The sequence below is a fragment of the Strix aluco genome, chromosome 18 (assembly GCF_031877795.1).
Source record: "Strix aluco isolate bStrAlu1 chromosome 18, bStrAlu1.hap1, whole genome shotgun sequence".
NCBI classification, from domain to species: domain Eukaryota; kingdom Metazoa; phylum Chordata; class Aves; order Strigiformes; family Strigidae; genus Strix; species Strix aluco.
The window spans coordinates 6,644,509-6,670,226 of record NC_133948.1 but is presented as its reverse complement, the minus strand read 5'-3'; the positions used below and the strand labels follow the sequence as shown (position 1 = coordinate 6,670,226).

Sequence of the window (25,718 nt, the reverse complement as noted above, 5' to 3'; positions counted from 1 at the left end):
AAGGATGCTCCCATGTGTACATATAGACTCTGCAGCCACAATAAGAAAGACATCTCTGCAGCTGTTAGAAAAAAGTAAGTGGAGAAATCTCTGTCCTAATGCTGTAGCAGTTGCTTTCCATTGTAACAGGACACAGCAGAGTGTGAATATGTAACACGGTGTTTGGGGAGAAAAGGATGAAGGTTAGGGCCCACCCCATACAATGTTTTTGTCCTCAGCACTGGAGCCAGCAGTAGGTGAAAGAACAAAAGTTACTGTGTAGCATTAGTATTTAATAATAAATGCTCTGTTTGTCAGCTGTGAGTTTCAAAGCACTTAACAAAGAAGGCAGTATCATTATCTTCATTTCACTGATGGGATAAACACATAGTCAGGAAAAGTTACTTGTGAAGGTCACGCAGCAAGGTAAAAGCAGAGCAATGAGAAAATCCCTGGCATTTTTGAAACACCAGCCTTTCTGACCATGCCTGTGCTCTCAGGCATCCAAAACACGGATAGTTGATGGCAGTTGATAGTTGCTACAGTTATTTAGCTGCAGGAGAGTGCAAACTGCCATGGAAAGTTAATTGTTGCATGTGCACCCCTCTTCTATTCAGCAAATTATCTGTCCCCAACCACAGAAAATAGAGGAGAAGAACATGCTGGCGTGATGATAGGAAGAGACTTCCGAAAGATGTATATATATTTTTAAAATATATATATTTATATATGTAAAATGTGTGTGTGTATATATATCTAACCTTGTGTGGATATATATAAAAAAATATATATGTGTGTATATGTATCTATTCATACACACAATGCTATATACAGAGATCTGGTAGAATGAGAAGTTTCCTCTCTAAGTCTGAGATGGAATCTATTTGTCATATTCAAAAATGTCATTTTTTCACCTTGGAACTGACCTTGACCAGGTTGCTGGAATAGTTGTGTTAGAAGAAATAATCTGCAGCAGCTACTTTATAAAATAGACTCCTTTCTTAAAGAGGAGGGAATGACTTTCCTCACTATATTCTGCGGGTATAAACTTTAATATAAAAATATTGTCTGCACATTACCTAGGCACACCTGACACATATAGTAGGACTTCTCATATGAGTAAATCTCTGCTTGTTTAATCACAATAGTAGTCATAGGGAGCCATAATTGTTATGCTGTTGTTTATAACCCATGTCAAAAGAATAATTTGAACAAATACAAAGTTCTTTTAGGAAATTAAGTTTTCTTATTTATTTGGGGGAAAAAAACAACAAAACTTAATTATTTTACTACTTACTGGCAAAGTAATTCTTGCTACATTACCTATTTTAAAACTCACATCTCATTCAATTAAGATTTCATACTATTGACAAAATGATGCTGTCCTGAAAAAAATATTGCAATAGCTGCTATATACAAGCCCATAAATAAACTGCAAGATTTTCAGGCTTCAAAAGACTGAGGACAGGAAGAGATTGTTTAAAGATTCATTTGAGCATTTCTTATTCAGTACATTTGCTGCATTCAGTAACAACAAAAATACATTGAATCAAACAAAAAGAATGGACTTAGATGGCAATGGAACACATTTGTACTTTGTGGGTTTTTTACTAGTTTATCAAAACCAGAAGAAACCCCATCCCCAACCTGGCTCCTAACCTCATGTGACATAAACAACAAGATAAACTGCTTCATCACAAGTAACGTTCAAAAGTTAAAGCACGGGATGCAGGTTATCCACAGTGGATCTCAGTAGATAAAGGATAATAAATGCTCCTTCAATATATAATACATCTATGTCACGTTCTAGAGAATAAAACCAAAAACATTTTTATGCTCTTATTTTTAGTGAACAATTTTAAAATAGGGTATACCTGGATGAAAAACAGATTTAGCCCTTTATATTACTGTCATTTTGTACTGTCATTTGTATGGTGCATGTTTTTTTCAAATGGACCTTGGGTAGTGACATAGGTGACCAATATACATTAGCACAGGAGGAAATGCAGGCAGTGAAAATTGTGTAGAGGGGAATATTCTTAAAGATTAAGACAAAAAAAAAAAAAAAAGCTTTTATATGTCCTCTGGTTCATTCATAGAACTGTTTGTGCTATAATACAATGATTAGAAGAGAAATTATCAAGGAGAGTTTCAATCAATATCCACGGTCACAGTGTAAAAAAAAAAAAAAAAAACCAAACCAAAAAACAAAAACCAAAACCATAACAAAAAGAACACATGCTCCAGTATAAAAAAATATGCTTAAATATGTTGTCTGCACACAATACAAACACTGAACTCTGTTATCACAGTACTGTTCTGTTACAGTCTCCTCCATACATTCTGAGGGTTCCTTCTACTGCATCTTTTTGGGGAAAAAAACCGAAACATTCTCAAGCCAAGAAAAGTCCATATGTTTGCACAGCTGTAAGACAGTCCAATGTAGAAAAGGTGAGGAAAAAGCCATACACAAAAGCCAAAATTATGATATAACCATTTAGATAGTTAGCTTTTACTGACCCGCCTTTAGATTTAGCTGTCAACAATTTGAGTTGTTTAGCAAAAGGAAACACAAGATTAGAAGCCTATATATTTCATGCATATGTATACATGTGATATGCAGTATGTCACATTCTACTTCATTCCGTCTGCATAAATCCAGCATAAATCTGGTGAAAATAAGATAATTTCTGTAGAATGTTTTAATTTGTAGCCACAGACAAACTTGGGTGGACTGTGGTGTTTCAGTTTGGTGACCATACCAACAAGTCTTGGCCAGGAAGGGGAGAAGGTGGAAAAGATTGGTCCAAACTGAAACAGATTGTTTCTTTCTTAGTGCAGGAAGGAAACATGGAGAAAACTTGTTTTGGATCAATCAAAAAAGAAATACATTGATAGTTTCTAAACTTTCCATGCCATGTCTTTTGGATGAAACACTTCACTAAATTCAGTCCTAATTGATGAATGTCTCCTGTTCCCTAAAGATCAATTTACTTTTATTTTCCTTTTTATAAATTTACTATCCAATAAACAATTTCCACCCTGCACATTAGGGTGCAAATACCTTTTCTCTTGGAAATCAATAACAGGTATCTTGCTAGATTCACTGGGACCAGAAATGGCCTGAGCTGCTGAAGATACAAACCTTTAATTAAGAAAAAAAAATCAACGCAAAAAATGAGGTTGAAGATTTTCATATTTCCCTCTTTTTGTGCTATTTTGATAGCCCAGTGTATTAGGAAAGCTAATTACCTTGGTGGTTCCTGCAAATCAGTATACCCAGTCTGTTAGGGATACAGCTACTGCAAATAAGGAATACCCGGGGTTAAGGAGACATGACTGCAAAGCCACTCTGCGAAGGGGGCCTCATCTTTGGAAATTGCTCTGAAGACCCTGGCTGCTGAGTAAATCCTACAGCAAGACACATATTTAGGGGCCCTGACCACCTCCAGAGCTTATAGTCTGCTTTACCCCCAGCTGGGAAGGTGCATCGTTGGCACAGTCGAGATCACACTCCCTTGTGCTCCAAACATCACTTCTGAGAACGTACAAAACACTGGTCAAAAGAAAAATTACAGTGTTTTTTTTTCTCCTTAAAGATACTTCATAGCAGTACTAAAGCAGAAGCTATTAAGTGCTGAGCAGAGTTTAAAACCACAAAAGACTCTGCAGAGACCTATTTAAAAGATGTCTGTAGGTAACAATACATAGACTTATTTGTAGTCTGGCTGTCTTCACAGTATATCATTGTGTTACATTTTTGTGGTTGGAATTCAGTGTCTTGATCTGACCAGTAAAAGGAGAAAGATAAGTCACAGTGCCAGGTTTTGATTTCCAAAAGCTACAGCACATTTGTGAAATGCACTTGATGGACAGTTGTTGATTGCATCCGAAAGCTTCGGGCAAAGCAATACTAATGCTTTGTACTGCGATATGTCAGCAGACACAAATCAGCGCTAGAAATGCTGTGGACAACCTTAGCCATTCCTACCTTTTATAGACACGATGTAAACAGGAATATCTAAAATACTAACAGGCCATGATTAGGAGATTTACATGTTACATATGCTCTTTATGTGCATGGACACATATGTGTATATTATTAGCTTTGCTAATTCCATGCCCATGCTGGGAACTGAGTAGCTGGAACCTGCTTCTCCCTCAAGTCCTGGCTTCCTTGTAGCATTTAAATTAATCACCACTATGTATTTTGAATAAGCTTCACTTCGATAATTGGATTCTGTAAGGTAATAAATGTAAACAGAGAGTGCACAGCAAGACCAGAATAGCCCCATTACAACATCACAATGGGAAGCATTTCATTTTAGAGCATAAAAATCCATCTTGCCAGAGGTATGTTGCCTTTCCTCAGTTCTGGGAGCCGGAATGATTCAGATAGCAATAAGCCCTTTTTGCGTACCTAGTGTTTTCATCATTGGTGACAAAACCATCCAGTGTATATTTGTGCTAGTTATATTTACAGATATTGCTAATAGCCAAGTGGTAGAATGTGTTACAGTTCCAAAGGCAAGCAGATGAGGGCTATTTACTCTACAAAACAACATGGCAATTTCCAATTTTTTAGGCAGTGATTTAAAAAAGCAGTTTTCTACTGGTATTAACAGTGAGAAAAAACTGGTGGACACTGTGTCAGAGGTCCTGAATGTATGGCTTGATTTTCACTGAGAAGCTGGTATTACTGTCAGACTGCTGATAAATCAATGCGGTTGCCTGAATTGGTGCTTTTATCCCAGGTGTTCAGCTTTGTGGGGGTTGTGCCTGGTCTGTTCCCAGTCATCTGGAAAACAAAATAATATTGAAAATAGATTTATTTATTTTGCTAAACCACTCTTGTCTGGATGAAAAAAAAAAGCTTGAAAGCATCTATTTACATTACAGCGTTGTCACAGAGTCTTGAGAGCATATGCCATAAAGGACTTTTAAACAGTTGCTGCCAAGATCTAAGGTGATTGACAGCGATCACTTAATAATACCTATCACTTCAGAAGTCTGGTTCTTTACAAAAACAAATGTCTTTTGCCTCAAGACAATTTAAGGAGAGCTAGAAAAGCATATTCACGTGTTGACTTATTGAAGAGTTTATTCCTCAGGCTTAAATGTAAAAGTGCCCTATCAAAAAGCCATCATCATCAGACAAATACATTGCCCAAATGCTGCTTGAATGCATAATATGAAGTCCATTACAGCTGGTGGGAACAGTCTTATTGAACCATACTCCAGAGTTCATAGACCTTTGTTTACTTTTATGTGATGGTTTGCCAGAAAGCAGAATTTTGTCCTTTACTTTCAAAACAGATATTGTAGCTGCAACTTAATGCTTGCTGATTCCACCTGTCTACACCATGCATTAGGTTAGGTACTAAAAATACCCACGTGCCTTCTTGTGTCCTGTTCTTTCCAACAGAATTTAATGTGGAACACTTTCATGTGCAATAGAAAAAAAAAAAAAAAAAAAAAAAGAAAGGAGGAATACTCACAATGTCTGAATTGAAGGGTTTCACATTTATGTTGCGAGTCGAACTACTAGTAAGGGACCAGACCTTGGTTTTGTGCTTAAAGGCAGCTCTAACCTTTGGGGAAAAAAAAAATAATGTAACCAGGTAGAAGATTTCTTTTGAAAAAGTTGTGTTTATTTTCACAGATGCATTGTACGATCATTTCCCCATTATCCTTCCTCCACATTAACATCACTGTACTAAAAAATAACGATCTGCCCCTACATTTTTCTTTATATTCATGGTACTTTTTGAGTACCCATACTTTAAATACAAAGCATTGTATAACCTCACTTATGTCTCAGTTCATTGACAACATTTTCATGTTATCTGGGTTATCCTGTCCTCCTAGATGTCCAAGGTATGACTGTATTACCATTCATCTTGTTAAAAATAAAAAAGAATAAAAGCAAAAAACCAAAACTGCATGGAATGTAAGCATACATCCCCAGTAATTGCAGTCGTGGTTTGAAAGAGTTTGTGAGGAGTCATTATACTGATTTTCAGCAGCTCACTAGGATGCTTCCACATTTTCTAACTAAATATACAGCCCCAGGCTGGTCCACAAGCTCCCCTATTCGGGCAGGCTCTCCCTGGAGCTCACGCAGCCCTGATGGTACCCAGATGCCATGAGGACATAAGCCAGCTGCCAGCCTTTTGAAAACTGAAATTATTTAAAGATGCTGGATGAAATTCCCTATAGATGTAGGCAGATTCTGCACCAAGGTGAAAATAATCCGCTGCATAAAGATGGTGAGACAGTCATTCTTTAGGCAAGCAGGCAAGATTTATCAAGGATTACTGGCTGGAAGTAATTGAGCAGTGTTACGATGCTGTGATAAAGAGCATCTTGTCAGGAGGAGCATAGTCTGTAAAACACACAAAGTAATCTTTCCCCTCTATTCTACACTGGCATGGCCTCAGCTACTGTATTGTGTTCAGCATCCCAGGAAAAACAGGGACCAGGTGGAGACAGCCCTGAAGAGAGCAGTGAGGATGATCACAGGTCAAGCAATCACATGTTATGAGGAGCTCAGGTTGTTTAATCAAAAGAGCAGACTGGGGGAAGACTGGGTAAGTCTTACAGTCTTTCCTTTCCTGTGGAGAGGAAGGGAATTATCTGCTCTTTATATGTATAGTAGCTAAGACAGGAAAGAAGCTCAGACTGCAGTAAGAAAGATGAAAACTACAATTTAGGAGTGGCAGTAGTGAGACACAGAGCCAAATTGGTGAGGGAGGACAAGGGGCTTTGGTGACTGAGCTGTCAGGGGTGACACTGGCACATTGGACACGTGCTGCAGGAGAGGGTGCTCAGGCCCCCGTCAGACCCATTCTTCTGTGCTTCTTTATCGTGCATGTGCATTTCTTGTCCAGGTGCACTGGGAATACAACACAACCACTTGGAAATATCTGCAGATTTCGCTCTACAGTATCTGAGTTTTACTTCTATGGTAAGATTGAAATTCTCAGGAATTCTCACAATTTAGCTGAAGAAGTGTTTTAGACACGCATAGCCAGTGGAGACAATAAGACCGGCTCTCCCAAAATGACAGTTCACGTTAGCTATATATGAACTGGTTTTTGAGGATACAAATTCTGAAAAGTTTCTGAATTTAATTTCTCATGAGGTTCCTGAAAAAATGGCAGCAATTCAAATATTTGTATTTGATGTAAGACTTTTGAAGCTTGACAGCAGGAAGAAAGTTTTCTGAGCCCAGGGGAGAATAGCATAAAGAAATATTTTTCCTCCTTACCTTTAACCTGCCTGCTTAACTTTAGTTGATTTCAATAAAGATTAAGAATTTGATAGTCAGTCCTGACTCTCCAAAGTGATTGTAGCAAAGATCATATCAATGCTCTAAGACTGAATAGGTTGGCAAATATTAATAAATCATAACGTCTCCACAAAAGAGCTGGAGTGCTATTGTTGCATAGGAAGAAGCAGCAGGCTATTGGGACAGAGCTACTTAGCAGCATCCAGAAGAGCGAGCTGGGGGAGAATCAAAGCTGTGTGGGTATTCACTGAGCAGTACCTCCCTGTCAGCGTGCTGGAAATGGTTTTCATAAGAAACTTTCATTATCAGTAATACGTGTTGCTGAGCATTTCCTGCTATCTGCCATGGGAGGAGAGGATGCTGCAAGCTCCAGGCCCAGCAGAGGTGGTCCCCACAAGCCCCGGTTACATCAGTCTTGTCTAGGCTTTACTCCAGTTGCTCTGAGAGACCTTAATGCAAAAAGATGCCTCTTGGTCTCTGAACTTCCTGCCAAGAAAAATACCTGGAATATGTTCTACTCTGTTTGGTTTCCCATTAAGGATTGCATGAGCAATGTCCAAAAGTATGTTTTACTGAGAATATTTATTTTCCTCTCTGGAACTGCATTATGTAGCAAAGCCAGAGCCCCCTCAACAGGAACTGCCAGATTCCCTGCTCCCACTATTTAAGCATGCTCCCTTAGCAGCACAGCCCATGCCCTGCCCAGCCTTTCCAGCCCTCAGGATTGCTTCCTTCCCTAGTCCTGAGCTACCTTCTCTTATCTTTGGGGGTTTTTTTTAAACCTTTCTTACATTAAACAAAATAAATGTCAAGCATGGGTCAAAATGCTGCAAGTCACAAAGTCACTAACAGTCATGTATTAATTGAAAGAAAAAAATCAGTGGCATAGCAGGCAGTGATAATGGAGAAAGTCTTTTCTTGTTTTACACTCATGTTATTTAATTTAGCAACACCAAATTTGTTAACACCATTTGGCTACATACCTCTGAATTCAGAAGACAGTGAAACAGGAACATGAAAAATCCCTGAAAACAGATAAAAGGGAGAAGGGTGAAGACTGTGAAGAGTTAAATACAATAATGTATTTCTTGCACTATTGTGTAAAGCAGGTATTGAATAGTTGGAGATCTATAAATATCAAAGAGTAGGCCAAACTGTGACTCATGTTAAACTGGAGAAACTTGCAGCATTAAGTTAGTAAGAGGCTTGTCTCGACTTTTTCCTGTAAAACAGCACCTCCTAAACTTTGTGGTGCTAAAGGAGAAATCTGGCTGAAAAGAATCAGGAATTCTGTTTTCATGACAACAAGAGAACTTTCTGTCTGTGCTTGCAAAGATAAAGGCAGAGAAAAATGCTCTTTGGGAAACACCAGATCACGATTTTTCACATTAGAAAAGCAAGATATTAGCATTAGGAAAATTTTCACAGCAGAATTTTGCTATCTTTGGACTTTCTGACCAATAGAAAGTAAAAAAGGCCTATCCTCTTTCCCTCCCAAAATAATTTTATTTTCTTTTGGGGAGTATTCAGCCAAACTTTTGATTTTTATTTTGGATGAAAACTGCAACTTTTCTTATCGGCTTATGGGGAGAACTCTGTTGCAATCTTTTTGTGACCATAGTGCTATTTGTTCCTGAGACAACAAAGGATTTACAGGAGTTCATTTTTTCTTCCCCTTTGTAACCATTATTTGGGAAAGAACTATAACACATCTATAGATTTATGCCTCTACAGAAATGACTGCTTAAAGCTAAGCAGATGCTTACATTCCTCCTTGGACAGAGCTGTTTTTCTGGATTGGTGTATTAAGATGAGGGTCTAGTTGCCTGCATGCAAGAGTCACTTGCAGCATGCAGTATAGCTCCACTTTTCTCCTCATGCTGCACCTTTCTCACAAACTTCTGTTTGCTTTCATCTAGTCTCAGTAACGAAGCCTCAAATTGACACTGAAAAACTGTTCTAGTATCTCTACCAAAGAATCTTGCCTGTGGTACATGGTGCTGGAAGAATGAATTTCATTTCTCAAGCTCACTGTCTCATTTATTTAATTATTGCTACTGGAAACACTAAGGAGTGGGACAAAAGGTCTGTTCATAGAGACTAAACAATTGCCGGCACTGTATGGTCAGCACTGACTTAAAAAACAGAGGAAGAAACATAGGAAAACTCCAGTAAACGCAAGCATGTGAAAACATTAGTAATGATCCATTTATTGGATCTCAGCAGCGGTTTGGTAGCCATAAATTGTCCCACCAGGTACTTACTTGTAGTGAATTGAAAACAGCAAATATATACTGAAATACTAATGCGTGGGCATTGACAGCCAAAATCCCAAAGATCCATGAGCTTCCCAAGATTGGTAAGAGAACAGCAACGGCTTTAGCTGTTAGTCTGAAAGAGAAAATGAAAATAGGAAATGCGATGAGACAGTTAAACAAATTTCAGCCCACACACCAGGGCGTTTATCAGTTATATCCTGGCAGCAAGGCGGTGTGTGTCTATGACTCTCTTCACCATAAAATTCTTTTAATGGGCAAGTCTCTTAATTACACATTCCTCATCTATCTATGAAAATGGGGATCACATAACTTTGGTATCACCTTGAATAAATACAGATCAAGAGTCAGTAAGTGAGGGTGCAAAGGAAGAGATGGAGAGATGGTCATATAACTACTGTAGTCATAGCTTCAGTTTACAGTGAAGTGTCCTTTTGTCAGTGAAGAGTCAAGTGTAAGAGTCAAAAACAGAGGGCAGAAACAGAACAAAGGCAGCATGACATGGAAAAACTAAACTCACTATACAGTACATCCAAAATACCTTTGCTCAGCACTACAATTAGGTCAAAACATGGTATTTCTCTCATAGAAAGTGACTTGCAATTTTTAATCACCACAAATGGGAAGAAAAATGATGTACCTCTGCCAAATGCAAATCCTCTAACACCCCGGTATTATTCTGCTACCACCCTGCTTTGTTCAGAGTTGATTCAGAGAAATGTATGCCAAATATTTAAATAGCTTGTGTTTCTTGGAGGTCCCTACTGATATATGTTCACTCTGCTTAGCTTGAAGGAATTGGCAGAATTTCAATAAAAGGTGGTATGACATTTGGAAAGCTAATAGCACTGAGAAAATAAGAGGGATTTTTGGTTTCGCCTTAATGAGTTATGTGCAGGATGTTTGTTTTGGTGGAAGGTGAAAAGAAATTGTAGTATACCAGACAATTAAGTGATCATGGAAAGTTTTCTGCAGCAGCTAAATTCTGTGGACCAGATGTTATATAAAAAGCAAACAAAGGGAACCACAGAGAATTGTAAGATTGCAGTTAGGTGTCTTCAGTGTATACATAGCCTTCTATTTTAAACACCAAAGGACTATGCACTTTCTACAAGGAGCTCATTTCCTTCATCTGCAACAGGAATTAAGGGCAGACAAATCTCACAGAGCACTCAGGGCGCTGTAGAAGAGGCACAGGCAATACTTGCACCCGTTTTCTGCTTTGATGTAAACATTGTTACTATCTCTCTCTGCAACTGAATACCACTCAGACACTTCCAAGAAAGACAGGCACAACTGACGAAATTTAACTCACAAAGATTACTGCTTATCCCACACAATTGTCTTCTCCTTATGAAGCCCTCAGAGCATCATCTTTAATTCATGCTAATGAATTGCTCTAAAAAATTGTACTTTTGTGTCTGCGTATACCCTGTAATATTGACTTCAAGAGTATCGTAGTAACAGCCCTACAGAGTGTTTCTAGTGTGATCACAGAAAAAGTAGGAAGACAAGTGGATTACTCTACGGAAGTCCTGTCACAGGATGCTATGGAATTCTGAACATGATCCTATAAATTCATGGCAGATAGTTCTGTTGTGGATTGTTAAATGTGACGATACAGATGCAGCTGTTTGTGCAGGAAGTCCCTAATCTTTTGTGTGCTGAAAGGTGGGAGTGTGTATTCAGAGAAGAATCACTCTGCATGACTTTTATAGTAGGGATACAGGGTTGAATGGACCCCCAGCCCATCTGGTTTAATCCCAGATGGCAGTCCTTCTGTTCTTAGCCTAAACCATCTGGCTTTTTGATTAAAACAATAAACACCTCCACGGCTCGTTTTCACATCAGTTTGACCCAGTAAAGGCAGGTGTAAAGTAGAGCAGGGACAGGTGACCAATAATGCAATTAGTTAAGAAGTCATCACTCACTTTTTCCCAGTAAGTGCTATATATCTAGTTCACAGCACTGGGCAACCCAGAAGCTTTCATGAAGTCTGTCCACTCTGTAATTACTCAAAAACTCCTGTGAATCCCACAGGGCAAAACATTCTTGCTGTCAAGACACTACTAACTAGACAGGCCAGCGCAATTTTGCCTGTCAAGGATGAATAGACATCAAACCTTTGCACATCCAAGCAGCACATTTTCAGTGACAGCTATCAAAGGACAAACTCTTCCTCCTGGGCAGCTAAGTACAATCTTGATGGTACAAGACAGAAAGCACAAAGAAGGGACCTGTCCCCATTTGAAACATCCTGAACCAACAAGGCAGATCTAATCCCTTACCACAGCACTTATAAACACTTACTTAACTCCTGTTGTAGTCTGTGGGATTTAAACTCTTTACTTACAATTAAATAAGTGTTTAAAATATTTCAGTGAATTTAGTCTACGGTACAATTCTAGATAAAGAAGCCAAGAGGGCAATAAAGGGAACAGGGGCAGTGAGAAACTAAAAGTCAGTCTATGCTCACTAAAGATACATTTTTTCAGAAATCAGCAGATTTCTATTGAGCTGCAAACCTATGCAAGAGAGAAAGTTGTTCTAAGGAGATTAATGTCCTACTTGTGCCTTCTACCCCCTCGTACAGAATAAAGCACAGGTTCAGGAGAGAAGTGCATAGAGCTGCATGACAAGACACCACTTGTAATTACAACAAACATAAAACAAATGAGAACTTTGTACAACGCAATTCAATGAAGAAATCTTTTAATTAAACTTAGAGACAAGACATCTTGTTCATTTCAGTGATCTGAGCACACACTTTGTTATATCCTTGATTAAAAGTGTATGTTGAAGAACTGCATAGGCTTCAGGTTTATAGGGAAATCTGGGATGGGGAAGAATGTGGAATTTTTTAATTTTTTTTTTCTGTATTGAGTCATATATTTATGTCCTTGGCCATGAATATTTCTGCACAATTCAATTGAATTCTGCAGAATTTGTTCAGCCAGAAAATGAAGGAATACCTTAAAGCTTGAGCTCTCCTATTTAATTTAAAAATACATTTTAAAAGATACAATTTTAAAACAATTGATACAACTTTATTTTCATGATTCAAGGATGCTTTGGGTTTTGTTCTCTGTTAAGATTAAAGTTCATCACCTCAACTCTAACATAAGACGTGCTCCACTGGGGAGCTGCCAGCAGATCACCTCTTGCAATCAACTTTGTGCAGAAAGACCTGTATAATCCTACAGAGCAGAGCCCCTGTGCCTTCAGGAAAATGCGTTTGTGCAGGTCTTGTGGAACACCGGGGGGGAGGATACATGAGAACCTGGAAGATGGATTGGGTACATTCAGATTCCATGATGATTTAGATGCCCTCTCCAACCTGATACAGCAGGTGATTAGTATGCCCAACACAGCTACACTTGTAAAACTGTCTTCATTACAAACCACCCTTTTTTCCTTTTTCCCTTTTGTTCTCACACTCTCAATTTTTATGAAATTTGCAGTTTGGAACGTAATTTTCCTCAGCTGGTTTGTTGCCAAAAATAAGTTTTCATTATTTCTTTTTGAGTCAGAGCATAAAATGATTCATCTGTAATTTGTAGTTGGGGGCAGAATAGAGTTAAGTACTCAATTTCAATGTTTTCAAAATCATTCTTACAGTTTGGATTTTGAGGAGCCTTTACCATCACAAATGCCTTACATATTTTTTTAAATAATATATTAATAAAGACTGCTCACCATTAAGCACAGGGTTCAGCACATGTGCAACAGAAATACATAGCTAAAAATGAAAACAAAATACAGATATGTGGGATTTGTCATTCAAATGTATTAGTTTCCTACACATCCATTTAGAAGACCAGCCATGTGAGGGTGAAATTCATCTAAGACTATCTAAGGGTCAGCTCTGCATATGTATTGCTTAAATCTCATTAAATCTTTCTTTTTTTTTTCTCCTGATTATTGCATAGCTTTCTATGCTTGTGTGCTCTGACTTTCATCCTATGTATGAAATTATTAGTTCAAGGTGTTTATGAGCTTTACTCAACAAGCAAAGGACTCAGCTCTATTTTTGCTGGTCCTCTTATTTTCTTCCACTTACCCCTCCCCTTCCCATCCTTATTTCATTTTGTCTTTGAACTTTAAAAAAGAGAAATACTAAATGTAAAATGCTGCGTCAAACACCATTAAGGTGGCAAGGTTAAAAAATCTTAGAAATACAAAAGTTAATGTTCCACTAGGCACATTAATTCCGACAGACTGCACGTACTTTATATTTTTTTTATTCCCATTTTTCTTTTCTACATGAATATTTTAGTAGATCCGTTCTAGTACACTAAGATATAGAGCACAATCAAATACATATTGTTTTTGGAGAAGGAATGACTTAAACTGTGCAACCTTAAAAAAAAAAGTCACCACCATCACATGAGCTTTATATTGTCTATGAAATTGGTGACATGAAGAAGAAATACTTTTGGGGCAGGGGCAAGTCTTACTTTGTAGATATTGAGGTCCAGCCCCACCAGGGTTTCATAAACCTTGCTAAAATCTTTCTTTGTCCTTGTGCCCTAATGTGTCAGAAAACAGAATGGCCATTGCCTTATAAAGGATTCTCTAAATTTCTCCTGCGTGCCCCTTCTCATGCTCTGGCTTTTGAAATTAGAAGCAACCTACAGCCTGTTTCTCACATATACATTTAAAAGCTCAGATATTGTTACTCTTCCACAGTCTAGTAGCACTAAGTTTGGTGAGATTTTTGTCTTTCTGCATCTATATACAGTGAAATATCAGTCCTGAAATTAATTAATTAGGAACCAAGCAAAACCAGCACAAAATATTTCTTTTCTCCTTTCTACTGTTCCGTTTTGCCAATATATATTTATATATTTTTAAAGTATGTACCTGTTATTACCTCATTATATAGACAACTTCTGGAAAACACAAAAATATGTTGAGTCTGATTAAATTTTTATATCCAGTGCATATGGAATAGCCTTTGGGATATTACTAGCTGTACATAGCCTATCTATCAATTCAGTCTACAGTTGGGGTTGTTGCTCACTCTGCCCCAACACTAATGATCTCTTCAGCTGGGCTGCAGACACTTCTGAAGCATGGCTCACCAAGAACCACTTTGGCATGACTTGATTTCATTGCATGGTTGTTTATTGCAAAAAAGCAAGCAGCAATGACTTAGTACCGCACAGTGCCACATCCTTTGCCATCAGATCTGCAAATGCTGCTCTGCAGACATTGCTGGTCCTTATATAAGTTCATATATAGTCCCACTCACCTGAGCAGTCACATATGAATCCCGTTATCGGGGCGGGAGAGTAGAGTCCTTTGAAAATCCTTAGAAAATTTTTCTGATACACTTCTTGCAAGAACAGTGTTAACTTTATTAATTAATTGTTAATCAAGTTGTCCATTGAACAGGCATTCACCCTTTAAATCTGCTGATCAAAAGAAGTATTTTTGTTTTCCTGTTCTTACAGTTTAATTCTCATTCCTGAGAAGTAAACCTTGCTCACCAGAGATCTTCCACTCCAAATCTCTTCAAGTGGCTTTGTTTGGTTGCTTTTGTTTTAGCATTCACTTCAGTGCAGGATTTTGATATTTTTTTTATATCTTGCTCAGAGATGAACTGTTAGTCAGTGTTTCACACCAACTGAGATCCTGAAGTGTGCACAAATCAATCAATAGAGGAAGGGAAGTTTTCTGAGCTGGATAATTATGATAGCTGTATTGAAGTCCTGGTATAGAAGAAGTACAGGTTTCAGCACCTCTGAGATGTATTTTCATTACCAACATCATATAAAATCATTGCACTGTTACCAAAGTTACTAGGAACATTTTTCCAAAAGCAGGGTTGGGCCTTAGAGTTTTATTGTATTTGCAATTGGTTTGGAACAGCTCTACTCAATTGAGATTGCTCCCTTCCCCTTATTTAATCTCTGCCCTTTTCTGTTATTGCCCTGAGCACGCTGTCGATAGCTTACACCAATGCAGAACGATTACACTGACAGCTACAAGAAAGAAATTTCACTGCTTGCACAAAAAAAAGCTTTATTACTTCTGTGAAGGGGACCCCTAATTCACAAATCAATTTTATTGGTTATGTATGGAGCACTAATCCTTTTAAGACTTCTGACATCCACTTTTCAGTCATGATGCTTGCTGAAGTAAGAACTAAATTCAGACCCATAAGCCAAGATTATATAATAATTGGAAGAAACACTGTCTAAAAAAAGCAAAAATCCTTCACAACATTTCACCAAAATTGCTACCTTGACAAATAGGCCTTTTAACTGAAATTTCTCTCTTGTTTCTTAAACTCGTCACTAGCCACTGTCAGCAACATCCTTTGTACTTTATATAAAAATAAATAAATCCAAAATCCTGTAACTAACATTTCAGACTAATGCTGGAAAAAGTTGAATTTAGCTTCAGTTTCCCATTTGTTACAAGTAGTGTTCACTAACCCCTAAGCTGGAAGCTGGAGAGCTGCTGGGAAACTACATGCAGCAGTTCTGACTACGAATGAAAATGGTTGTCATTCCGGTCCATAAGCGCTTCCAACACACACCTTGTCTACTCCTTCTACCCAGCACTCATGCTTTTGTTCCTGCTGGTGCCTCAGGATGGCAGTTCTTCTGGCCACGGCGTTCAGGAGTGCTGTGTGCTGCTGCTCACTTTGTTACCTGATCTTCCAAGGAGCAAAACCAATACCAAGCGATTTAGGTGGTGAGTTGACACCATCATCAGACAAATGGAAGAATACTGATGATGCCTTGTCTTTTTTCGTGAACTAGGCAGTGAACAGCAATGAAAACATATGCAACAGTCTTCAGGGCTGATTCAAAGCCACTGATATCATCTGGAGTCTACAGAATCAAGCTCCCTTTTACTCCTCAATAAAAACCAAGCAAGTCTCAGTAGAGTAATGCACTGTGGGTGTGGTATAAGCAGCTCAGCAGAGTAGCCAAAGCACAGGCTTGAGAGCCAAATCCCTCAGGACACCTCCTAATTTAGCAACCAATTTACTCCGTACACTGCATGCAAATGACTTTGAGAGTAGGTGTTTGGGGTTTTTTCAAAATGAAATTAATCTGTGAACTCTGCTAGACATCTTAATCTAACAAGTAGAGCTCTTGTCTCAGAAAGGACAGAGGAATTTTAATTCTGCTCCTGTCACTAAGCAGTAGCCCATGAACTCCTGCAAATACATATGCATCTTTTTCTCCTCCTACATTTTGTCTTGGCTGTATAGGCAATAAGGTTGATGGCATAAGGAATGTCTTTTAATGAGCATATGCACAGTTCCTAGCCTAATCTTGGGTGATTTCTAGGCACAACTATAAGAAATCGGAAAAAAAAAAAAAAAAAAAAAAAAAGACAAAACCACTGGTAACTGCAGATGCCATTTCCCATTCTCCGAAATGTTATTTTGTCCTTTCAAAGTGATGTAGTGAAACTGAATAAGAAATATTTACAGACACTTCAGATCATTGCTTTCTAGTGGGTGCCATTTATAATCCAGGGAAGACGCTGCTAGTCAAGGGTATTGTAGCTAGGGAAAAAAAAATATCTAGGTTGCAACAGCAACTAAATTCAGATTGATTTTTATCATGTGAGTAGGAAGGGGGAGTGGCATTCTTTTCTCAGTGTACAATAACCAGCCCTCTCACCACAGATCCTCCCAAGAAGGCAGACACTGCCAAAGTAGTGCTGCTTCTTGTAAGTCTTCCCAAAAGTTAAGCTGCTTTTAGTAGATACAGCATTTGCCCAGAATATAGGACGTCTGGGCTCAGGTCACTCTTCTGCCTAAGGGAAAGCAGTTCCCTTTTATCCAGAAGAGCATTTCAACTCCCTGCTTGATGCTCATTTTCACCTGTTGAACCTGTCCCACTTACATTAAATAATTAAATATTCACTGGGTCAGAGAGAGGTATACTCCACAGATTAGTTGTGAGGCACTCTCCTGAGAGAGGAGTCCTACCTAATACTTGCTTTATTAATATTTCTTATTTTATATTAAATATTCATATATAATAATTCATAATAATGCTAAGGGGCAGGATCAAGTCCCGTGTCACCTCCAACACTTCCTAAATCTATAAAGCTGATCCTAAAAGTACAAAAGAAAAAAATATTTCCCAAAGAAAGTAATAAGTACTTAACTAAAACATGTCCTTCTCCTTGTCTCTAATGCAAGCTATTAAGAGAATATAAAGAATTAAAACTTAATGTCCTTGCAAGCTGAATTTTCAGTGGTTACGATTTTCCCAGGGGAATGGAATTTGCAGTGAGATTTTTCCATTTTCTTTCTAAAATTGCTTTCTCCAGCATTTTTTGACACTAATTCTCTCATTGCACTACCGCTGAGACAGCATTCTCTGCTTCTTGATCCCCAAGCCCAAGGTTAGAGCTAAATTTTCCTTGAACTTTGCCATTGTGTCATCAAAGAAAACAGTAAGAGCTTATTCTCACAGTAGAAGAATATTCCACATCCAGCCAAGGAGTATTAATAACTGGGTTTGGATGAGGAGGTATAGTACCTGCACTAAGAGGCTTTGTACCACAGGATATCCAGTTGTACATGTATTCATTCCTAAGAGACACCCAAAAGCTTCTCTCCTCTTAGAGAAATTGTCATATCTAAAAGGTGACTGGGAGCTTTTGCTAGTGAATAGTCTTATTGCATATCTGTGCTTTAATCATCCAAACATTGTGTGTCTCTGTGCTTCTTTCCTGCTCTGCTTCTATTGAAGCATCACTTGAACTGCAAGAACAACCCCAGTGTAACAGAATATGTTTTCTCTTTTCCCATAGCAACCTCTAAAAGAACATGCAGTAGAAATATTTCCAGTTAGATGATCACTTAAGATCTGCTGAGTACCATCATAGGCGAGCAATGATACAATCCTTTTGCATACAATCATTTATAATAAATTCACAATCAGTGGTGCATTTCTTTAAAATCCAGGTAGACTAAAGGGTTGACTGTTTGTTTCAGTCATATGCTAAATTTTTGGAAGTTCAAAAAACGTGGCTGCTGGAAAAGTTTTTTGAGAAACTCCAGTAATGGGTGACAGAACAAATTTCCCAGCAGTTGGTATTGACGTCCACGGCCAGAAGCCAAAACAATCACATTCTCAGAAAACCATGTGGAAAATGAAAGCAACTTAAAAGAAAAAGGAAGAGAACAAGCACTGATCCTTACAATAGTGAAGATTTATGGATTTCTTGAACACAAACCATTCACTTCCCTATTTCTTACAGTGTTTGGTTCTTCCTTAAAAGCTGATGCTGAAGTTACTTTAAAGGAAGTAAGAGGGGGGAAAAAAGACAAGGAAATATTACTCACTTCCACTTCAGGGGTTCTTTAATAGCCTCACAAAAGCAAATTGACTGGAAAGTCTGGAGGGATTAATTTGTTGTTTTAAAAAGAAAATAAATTGCAATGTTCTAATGAGTCAGGTCTTTTTTATATAGCATGCATTGGTTTGTTTCCAAAGGTGGAACAGTTCTCTTGTTTTTCCAGTTTGCACCTTACAGAGCAAGCACCCAAGAAGAGAGCAGCATTTTTTTCTCACAACCAGACAACAAAAATTATGCAGGAGGATTTTGTTTTATCCATATAGAGTTAGCCATGAGCTAGTCCTGGATTCAAAAAGGTTACAGTATTATTTCTGTTTCTAGACCAGACAAAGATATCAAATCATAATTGCCAAATATAACCATAAATTTAGCTATAGAAGCAACATATTAATAGGATAATCTAACCTTGGCTGTTCTGGATGCTCTGCATATGTGAAAACAGATGTGCCTTCAGACTCCCCCTTTCTTCTAACAAGGACCTAGTGCCTAGCTCTGCATTGGAGTCAGACCAGGAGAAGGAATTTGTTTTGACAACTTATTCCCAGAAAACTCATTACCTGTCTCTTCCAAGGACAAGGCAATGAAAATGTCCCAAAGGGCTAGATCCTGCCTGTGGGTGCCAGATGGACCAGGCTAGATGTCATCTACTTCTTTTCTCCAACATTTGCACCTAATTATTTCTTCCACTACAGCCTCCATTGTTTTATCCATTTTCAAAGCTCCCAATGCAGGACTTCTTCCATCTAATGACAGCCTTCTGTATAGATTATCCCTAGGTATATTGTCAGTGTGAGGCATGAATCTACATTAGTCCAACACTTGCTATTTTTAATTGGCTAAATCTCTGCAAGTCATCTTGAAACAATATACTGAAAATTAATCTTATTGTGCTATTTACAGCCATCTGAATCTTTTTTATAGTTATTATATCATGTGGTGAAAATCTTTGTTTTCCCGGCAGTAAACCAAGATGACAGACCCAGGGCTAATAAAGGGGGATTGTCAAATTACAGAAGTTATGAAAAGTACCTCATAGTGTTCGCTTTTCCTCACATAACAAGAGATTTGAGGGAAGAATTCATGTGCCTGGAATACTGATATGAAAGGGCAGAGCTTGTTCAGAAAGGACATGAAGGGAAAAAGAGAGGGTATATCAGAAATGTAGACCTGCTCAGAGAGCCAGAAACTATAGGCAAACAAACCTTTCAGAAATCTCTATGTAAAAATAAAGGCAAAGGAAATGGGAACAGTATGGCAATGTACATCTATTTTGGCTTGCCAAACCAGGAGGCTAATGTGGATGGGGCCTTTTTTTCCCCCCTAAACATCTCAAGAGTTTTCCAAAGCACAGTATTAGGTGCTAACATGAAGCTAGCTTCATTTAATTAATGATAATGAAATACAGTTTATAAAAATTTAAGACATAAAACTGCAGCCAGTGATGTAACCCCCTTACAATTTATTTTTTTTCCTTACTCTGGGATGTCAAACCAGGAACGTCATGTGTTAAAAATATGAAGTGGCCCCTACTTTGTGCTCTGTGCTGGTGATGCCTGCTGGAGCATCATTTGGGGTTTGGGTATCAGATTTCAAGAAAAGTGCAGTCCTCTAGAAAGACTCTGGAGTCAAGCAACAGAAATTATTGATAATCTCAAAAACATGGCCTGTCAAAAATGGGACAGGTTTTGAGTATACAAGTTTACAGGGAAAGGAGGAAACTGTTGTCAATGTCCACTAGAGAAGGACAGGCTCCTATTTGTGCTTTCTTAAACTGCCCTTGTAGAAATGTCAAGCTTCTTAAAAGAAGCCATTAGGAGAAAAACTTCTGAGCTAGCTACATCACGGAGAGACTCAAATTTCCATCCCCAGAGGCTTTTACCAGTATAAGTGATTGTGTTTTACACACAATTCAAAATGGTCAGGAGGAATTACACAGCCAGATACCACTGTTCAGCTGACAAGTGGCAATGAACTTCATAACTTGGTAGTTCTGTATGCCTGGGAACACCCAGAAAAATCAGACAGGGTTTATTGGAAATCTGTAGGTTTGGCAAATATTTCTGGCTCTTAGCTTGAAGTCAGTGGGGCTCATAGTTTAATTTAGGATGACAAAGTAACAATCACATCAGCCCATACACAAAATTTCTGTGGAATAACATTTATCCCCCTGAGGAACTGAACTCTGAAAATGATCTCTTGACCTAAACAGTCTCAGTGACCCTTAATTATGCAATGATATCAACAGAAAGATCATTCTCCCATTTCCATGGCAACAGTACCAGTGAACAGCAAAGCTATCAAGGTCAGGCATATAAACTGAGAAAGAAAAGTAATTTTCTGTGTAATGGTTCATATGAGCTTTAACTGCAGTAGTGGCAAATAAAGAGCTGTATAGTTGCTTGATCGCCTGTCTCAAATGTACATAAGAGAAAAAAAAGAATTGCTGAAGTACAACTACAATCACACTGCCTTGGTGTTTGGTTTCTAAAAAATGCTAGTGACTGCTGCTTCGGAGGATAACACAAACGGCAGAAAAGTATCCAGCTATGCAATACTGTAACGTGAGGAACTCGATTTCTTATTAAGCTGGAATTAATGAAGCCAGGCAGCATACAGTTTTTATCATGTTTATCAAAGTTAATGTCATAGCTGATACTGTATTGCAGAAAAACCCAGTCAGAAAAGTTCCAAAAAAAATTTCCTAATTTATCAAAATCAAAATGTTTTATTAACTGGTTTGATTCCTGCCTCCCCCCAAGGACCTGCTTGCAAATGGAAGATATGGAAAAAATCTGCATACTTCCCTACTAACTTCCTTAGAGCATGCAGGCTGTGTCGTGCCAGGCTCCGGTCCCCTCCTCTTTCTCCCTCACCCCTTTGCACCATCCGTGAGGTGTCCAGGAGCAGGAGGTTTGCAGGCTGGCCAGCTGCCTCATGGGGTGCGGGAGGCTGCTGAGAGCTGCCCCAATGCCAGTGCTTCTGTCTGAGGCTCTTTTGGCTTTTGGAACTGTCTCAAGCCCTTTGCTTCGGTAAGATGCTGCAGTATCAGGTACAGTTGTTATTCCATATACATTATGAAAATGAAAAATAGACTATGTGGTCATTTATTTTTTTTTTTTTTTTTCATTTCTGAGCTGAAGATTTGCTGGTTCTCTTGTTCTGTACAGTGTGCTCAGACAATAGCTCATGACAAACTCCTTTATGAGGCTACATACATATTTATGTCTCTTATTGCTGCTTACTTTTTTGAACAAGTAATTTGAATCATTACTATCTCTACTCACATGAGAACACCCAAGGCTTCTTTGTTCTGTTTCTGTGTTCAGATATTCCCTAGTTTTTTGATATCTTTAATAAAATAAGGCAACTAACTTGGGAGGGTGGCTGGAGAAGCTATGTGAGGCTCACTGGGGATAATAAACACAGTAGAGGTAAAGGACCTGGCTCTTCACGGGGTGATTGCAGCACCTCACTTCAAAAATCTCACTATTCTTAACATTCTCATGCCTTCAATTATCACCTGCTTTCAATTATCATCTGACTTAACGGCCTTTTTGATTATTTCTAATATTGTTCCAAAGAAAAGTGCTTTTTATCCAGTTTCTTTCACTAAAATATATGTTTCTGCCTCATGTCTTTTTCAATTGAAAAGAACTGAGCATAATTTCCAATTTCTCTTTCCAAAACACATGTAACATATCTATAGTTAATAGCATTTTATTATTTACCTGAAGATAATATCTAAAAGTTCAAAAGGACTTCTAAAATAGGATGTTTTCTTTATTGTAATTACCTGTATTTTTCATCTATTTAATTTTATTTGAGAGAGCATTGTCAGGAAGATATGTAAATCACACTTAGCTAAGAGCTGTGTCAGACTGGGTAGTGATTTACAAGGTTGCCTAGAGCTCTGCACAAGGTGCATGTTTAAATAAGCATTTACTTTGCGCGATGGCATAACTATAATATTTGTCTTATTATTCTGCATAAAGCTGACATAGAGTTCTAGGATTATAAATTGGACCAAGGATGTAAATGCAGTAGTTCAAGCAAACTCTTGAAGTTATTGCTGTTCACAGTGAATTGTACCATTTCATGATGAACGACCAGCATTTAATTGTTACTCTGGTACCAGGCATAAAGCTATGACTCATAACACTGTCCTCCTCCTACCAGTATTTTCATGGCTTAAAATCAGATATTAAAAGATTGAAACCTAAAAAAAAAATTAGGAAATCTTTGAAACAAAAGAATGTGAACTTCAAAGCTGTTTTTCACTGTAGATTTTTCAAAAGCTGAAACTTTCTGTTGTTATAATTCTAGAGTAAAGAAAACATGTTATTCTTTAGACTACTTTGGTGGGGGAAACCCCACACCTACATTGTTCCCACATGTCACAATATCATATTGCTAACGTCTTTGACCCTATTCCTATGTATGCTGGCACCTTGTATATCGCAAAAGACTCATCAGGAATGCTCCAACCTTAGGCATGAGGCCAGCAGAGAGTTTTGTTCTTATTAAATGCTGTATAAATCCTAATTTGACTTAAGGAGGCCCTGTCTCAACCTAGTGCGCCCTCAAGCCCCTGCAGAGAACAGCTTTCACTTGCAGCAACTGCTCTTAGTGTCTATCAGGTACTGATAGGGTGGAATCAAGAAATTGATTCAACCATAGATCAATAAGCACAACATAGGTTTCTAAACGTTGAAGAAGAGAAATAACTTAAGGGTGGCATGGTATGGCCCCTTCTCTCATACCCTGCCCTTCCATTACTGATTTTGTTCTGCTCAGAGCAAGATTTCATCGTAGGGATTTAATAACCGAGTTTTAATAAACCTCATTCTATCCTGACATTCAGATACGAAAACAAACATGCCTAAGCATCTCTAATGAAAAGTATATCTTTATATTCAGAAAATCCAGCACCTCTTAAATATCTAGTTTTCCTAGTATATTTTGTATCTATATGTTGTGTCTTACTGACCTTCCTAACAGAAGAAAGAAATAGGCACATGAGTATCAGAGCTGTTTCTTCCTTTGGAGCTCACAATCAACAGGCCCTGATCAAGCTGGAGCAGTAAACCCTGTGTAAGGAGAAATAACAGATGGAAACCGATTCCCACAAAGAACAATTTTGGTTCAGAAGGAATCAACTGAGAGAAAAAAAAGTTGTTGAAGACTCACAGTGTCATCTTGTCCAGCTCAGCCATGAGACAGGATCAGTTGTCGCTCCTGGCACCAGAATTAGCCCTGACAGACATTTGTGCAACCACTTCTGAAAGCCGTTTAAAGACAGCTCAGCAGCTCTCCAGGTGATCAATTCCATTGCAACTCCCCTCCCACTACTGCAAGCTTAAAGATACTTGATTTTTTCATCAGTTTAAGCCTATTACTATTTGTCCCTTCTCCTGCAGTTTTGCAGAGTAGCCTCCTCTCTGCAGCTATGTTTTACATACTTTTAAGCTTTTATTACTCCTCCCAAAATGTGTCTGAAATGCGCCTGAATGATCACAACATGGCCTGGAGCCTTTCTGTCATGCTATGGCTCTTAGCATCTGTGGTAAAGAAAGCACTACCATTAGTGTCATTATGGTTCCTAAAAGATTAGTACTTCCTCATTAATACTCTCATTGGCAACATTCAAACCCATGTATTTTTAGCCTAAACCTCTGAGTCTACTAAGGAGATATCCAAACTGCATTTGTATTTGTCATATTCAATGAGCCAAAAATTTAATTAGGTTGAAGACATTATCATTGGCAGTAGCACTTCAGCTCACTAATTGTCATTGCTTAATACTTTCATTTTAATTATTTCCTTTATTGCCAGTCAACTCTCCTCCCTCCAAGAGTTTCCATGAGGTACATCACTCATGCTGTTTGAAGACATGTTCAATGAACATGATTTCTTACACACAATTAGAAATAGTCAAGGAATTGCTGAAAGCAGATTTGGCCTGCCACACTGCTTTTTCTAACTGATGGCTCTCCTTCAGCAAATGGGAAAAGCTCTTTTCTTTTTCAACAGAGCACACAAAAGCAGGGGCTCCATTTCTCCCAGGGTTGCACTGCAGCATCTGCCACCCAGAAAGGCAGAGAAAGGGTTTTCTAGTGCTATGGATTTTGAATCCTGGTAGAATTTCAGAAGAGTTTGCAGATTGTAACTTGGTCCTCACCTCTCTTGAAAGGGGAAAAAAAAATAAAATCTCTAATGGTATCACAAAGGGGTGGAATTTAGTTATGGAGTGAGATTATGGTATCTCCTTTAGCAGGAGAGCTCCCATGAGAGCTTCAAGCAAGTGCCATGATTGACAAGTATGTTCTGTGAAAATGAACAGCTGCAAATAACCCTTAGAAAGAGAAGTATTTGGACATCAAATGACATGAAACAGGAATGGAATCACAAGAACAAAACGCAACAAATACACGGTATCGTGGAGAATAATGTCTCATGTTAAAAGCACCAAAGCTATCAGCTCTAACTTGGAGGATTGGTATCCAAGACAAAAGGTGACTGGGCTGAAAGGCAGGCAGTATGTTTATAAACAAAGTAAAATACCGATGCAGAGTCATGGCATGGAATGGATCATTGATTAAACGGATGAGCAATTTGCCACAGTGCATTCGGTGTGCTGCAGGGATATAATAGACGGCTTTGCAAAGTGCTTTGGAATGGTCAATTACACGGTTAAACCATACAGATGTCTGCAGCATCATGAGCTGTTGGAGGACAATCCTCTTGTATTTGTATCTGTCAAAGGGAAAATCTTTCTGTACAGCTTATTTTTTTCAAATAACCAAAGCAAGGAGTGGATTTGCATTAAACCT

At 38.3% G+C, this 25,718-nt stretch overlaps 1 protein-coding gene across 1 annotated transcript in view; it reads right to left on the bottom strand.

Annotated features, from left to right (window-relative positions):
* Window positions 1-1,213: 1,213 nt before the first annotated feature.
* The window catches only part of ADGRD1 (adhesion G protein-coupled receptor D1), a 156,600-nt gene continuing 132,095 nt past the window's right edge, over window positions 1,214-25,718 (bottom strand). Inside the window, exons 22-25 of the mRNA XM_074844445.1 lie at window positions 9,535-9,661; window positions 8,254-8,295; window positions 5,478-5,570; window positions 1,214-4,777 (exon numbers count right to left, since the gene is read on the bottom strand). Coding sequence (XP_074700546.1) covers window positions 4,682-4,777; window positions 5,478-5,570; window positions 8,254-8,295; window positions 9,535-9,661 — 358 coding nt within the window. The 3' untranslated portion in view covers window positions 1,214-4,681. The remainder of the gene's footprint in view (window positions 4,778-5,477; window positions 5,571-8,253; window positions 8,296-9,534; window positions 9,662-25,718) is intronic.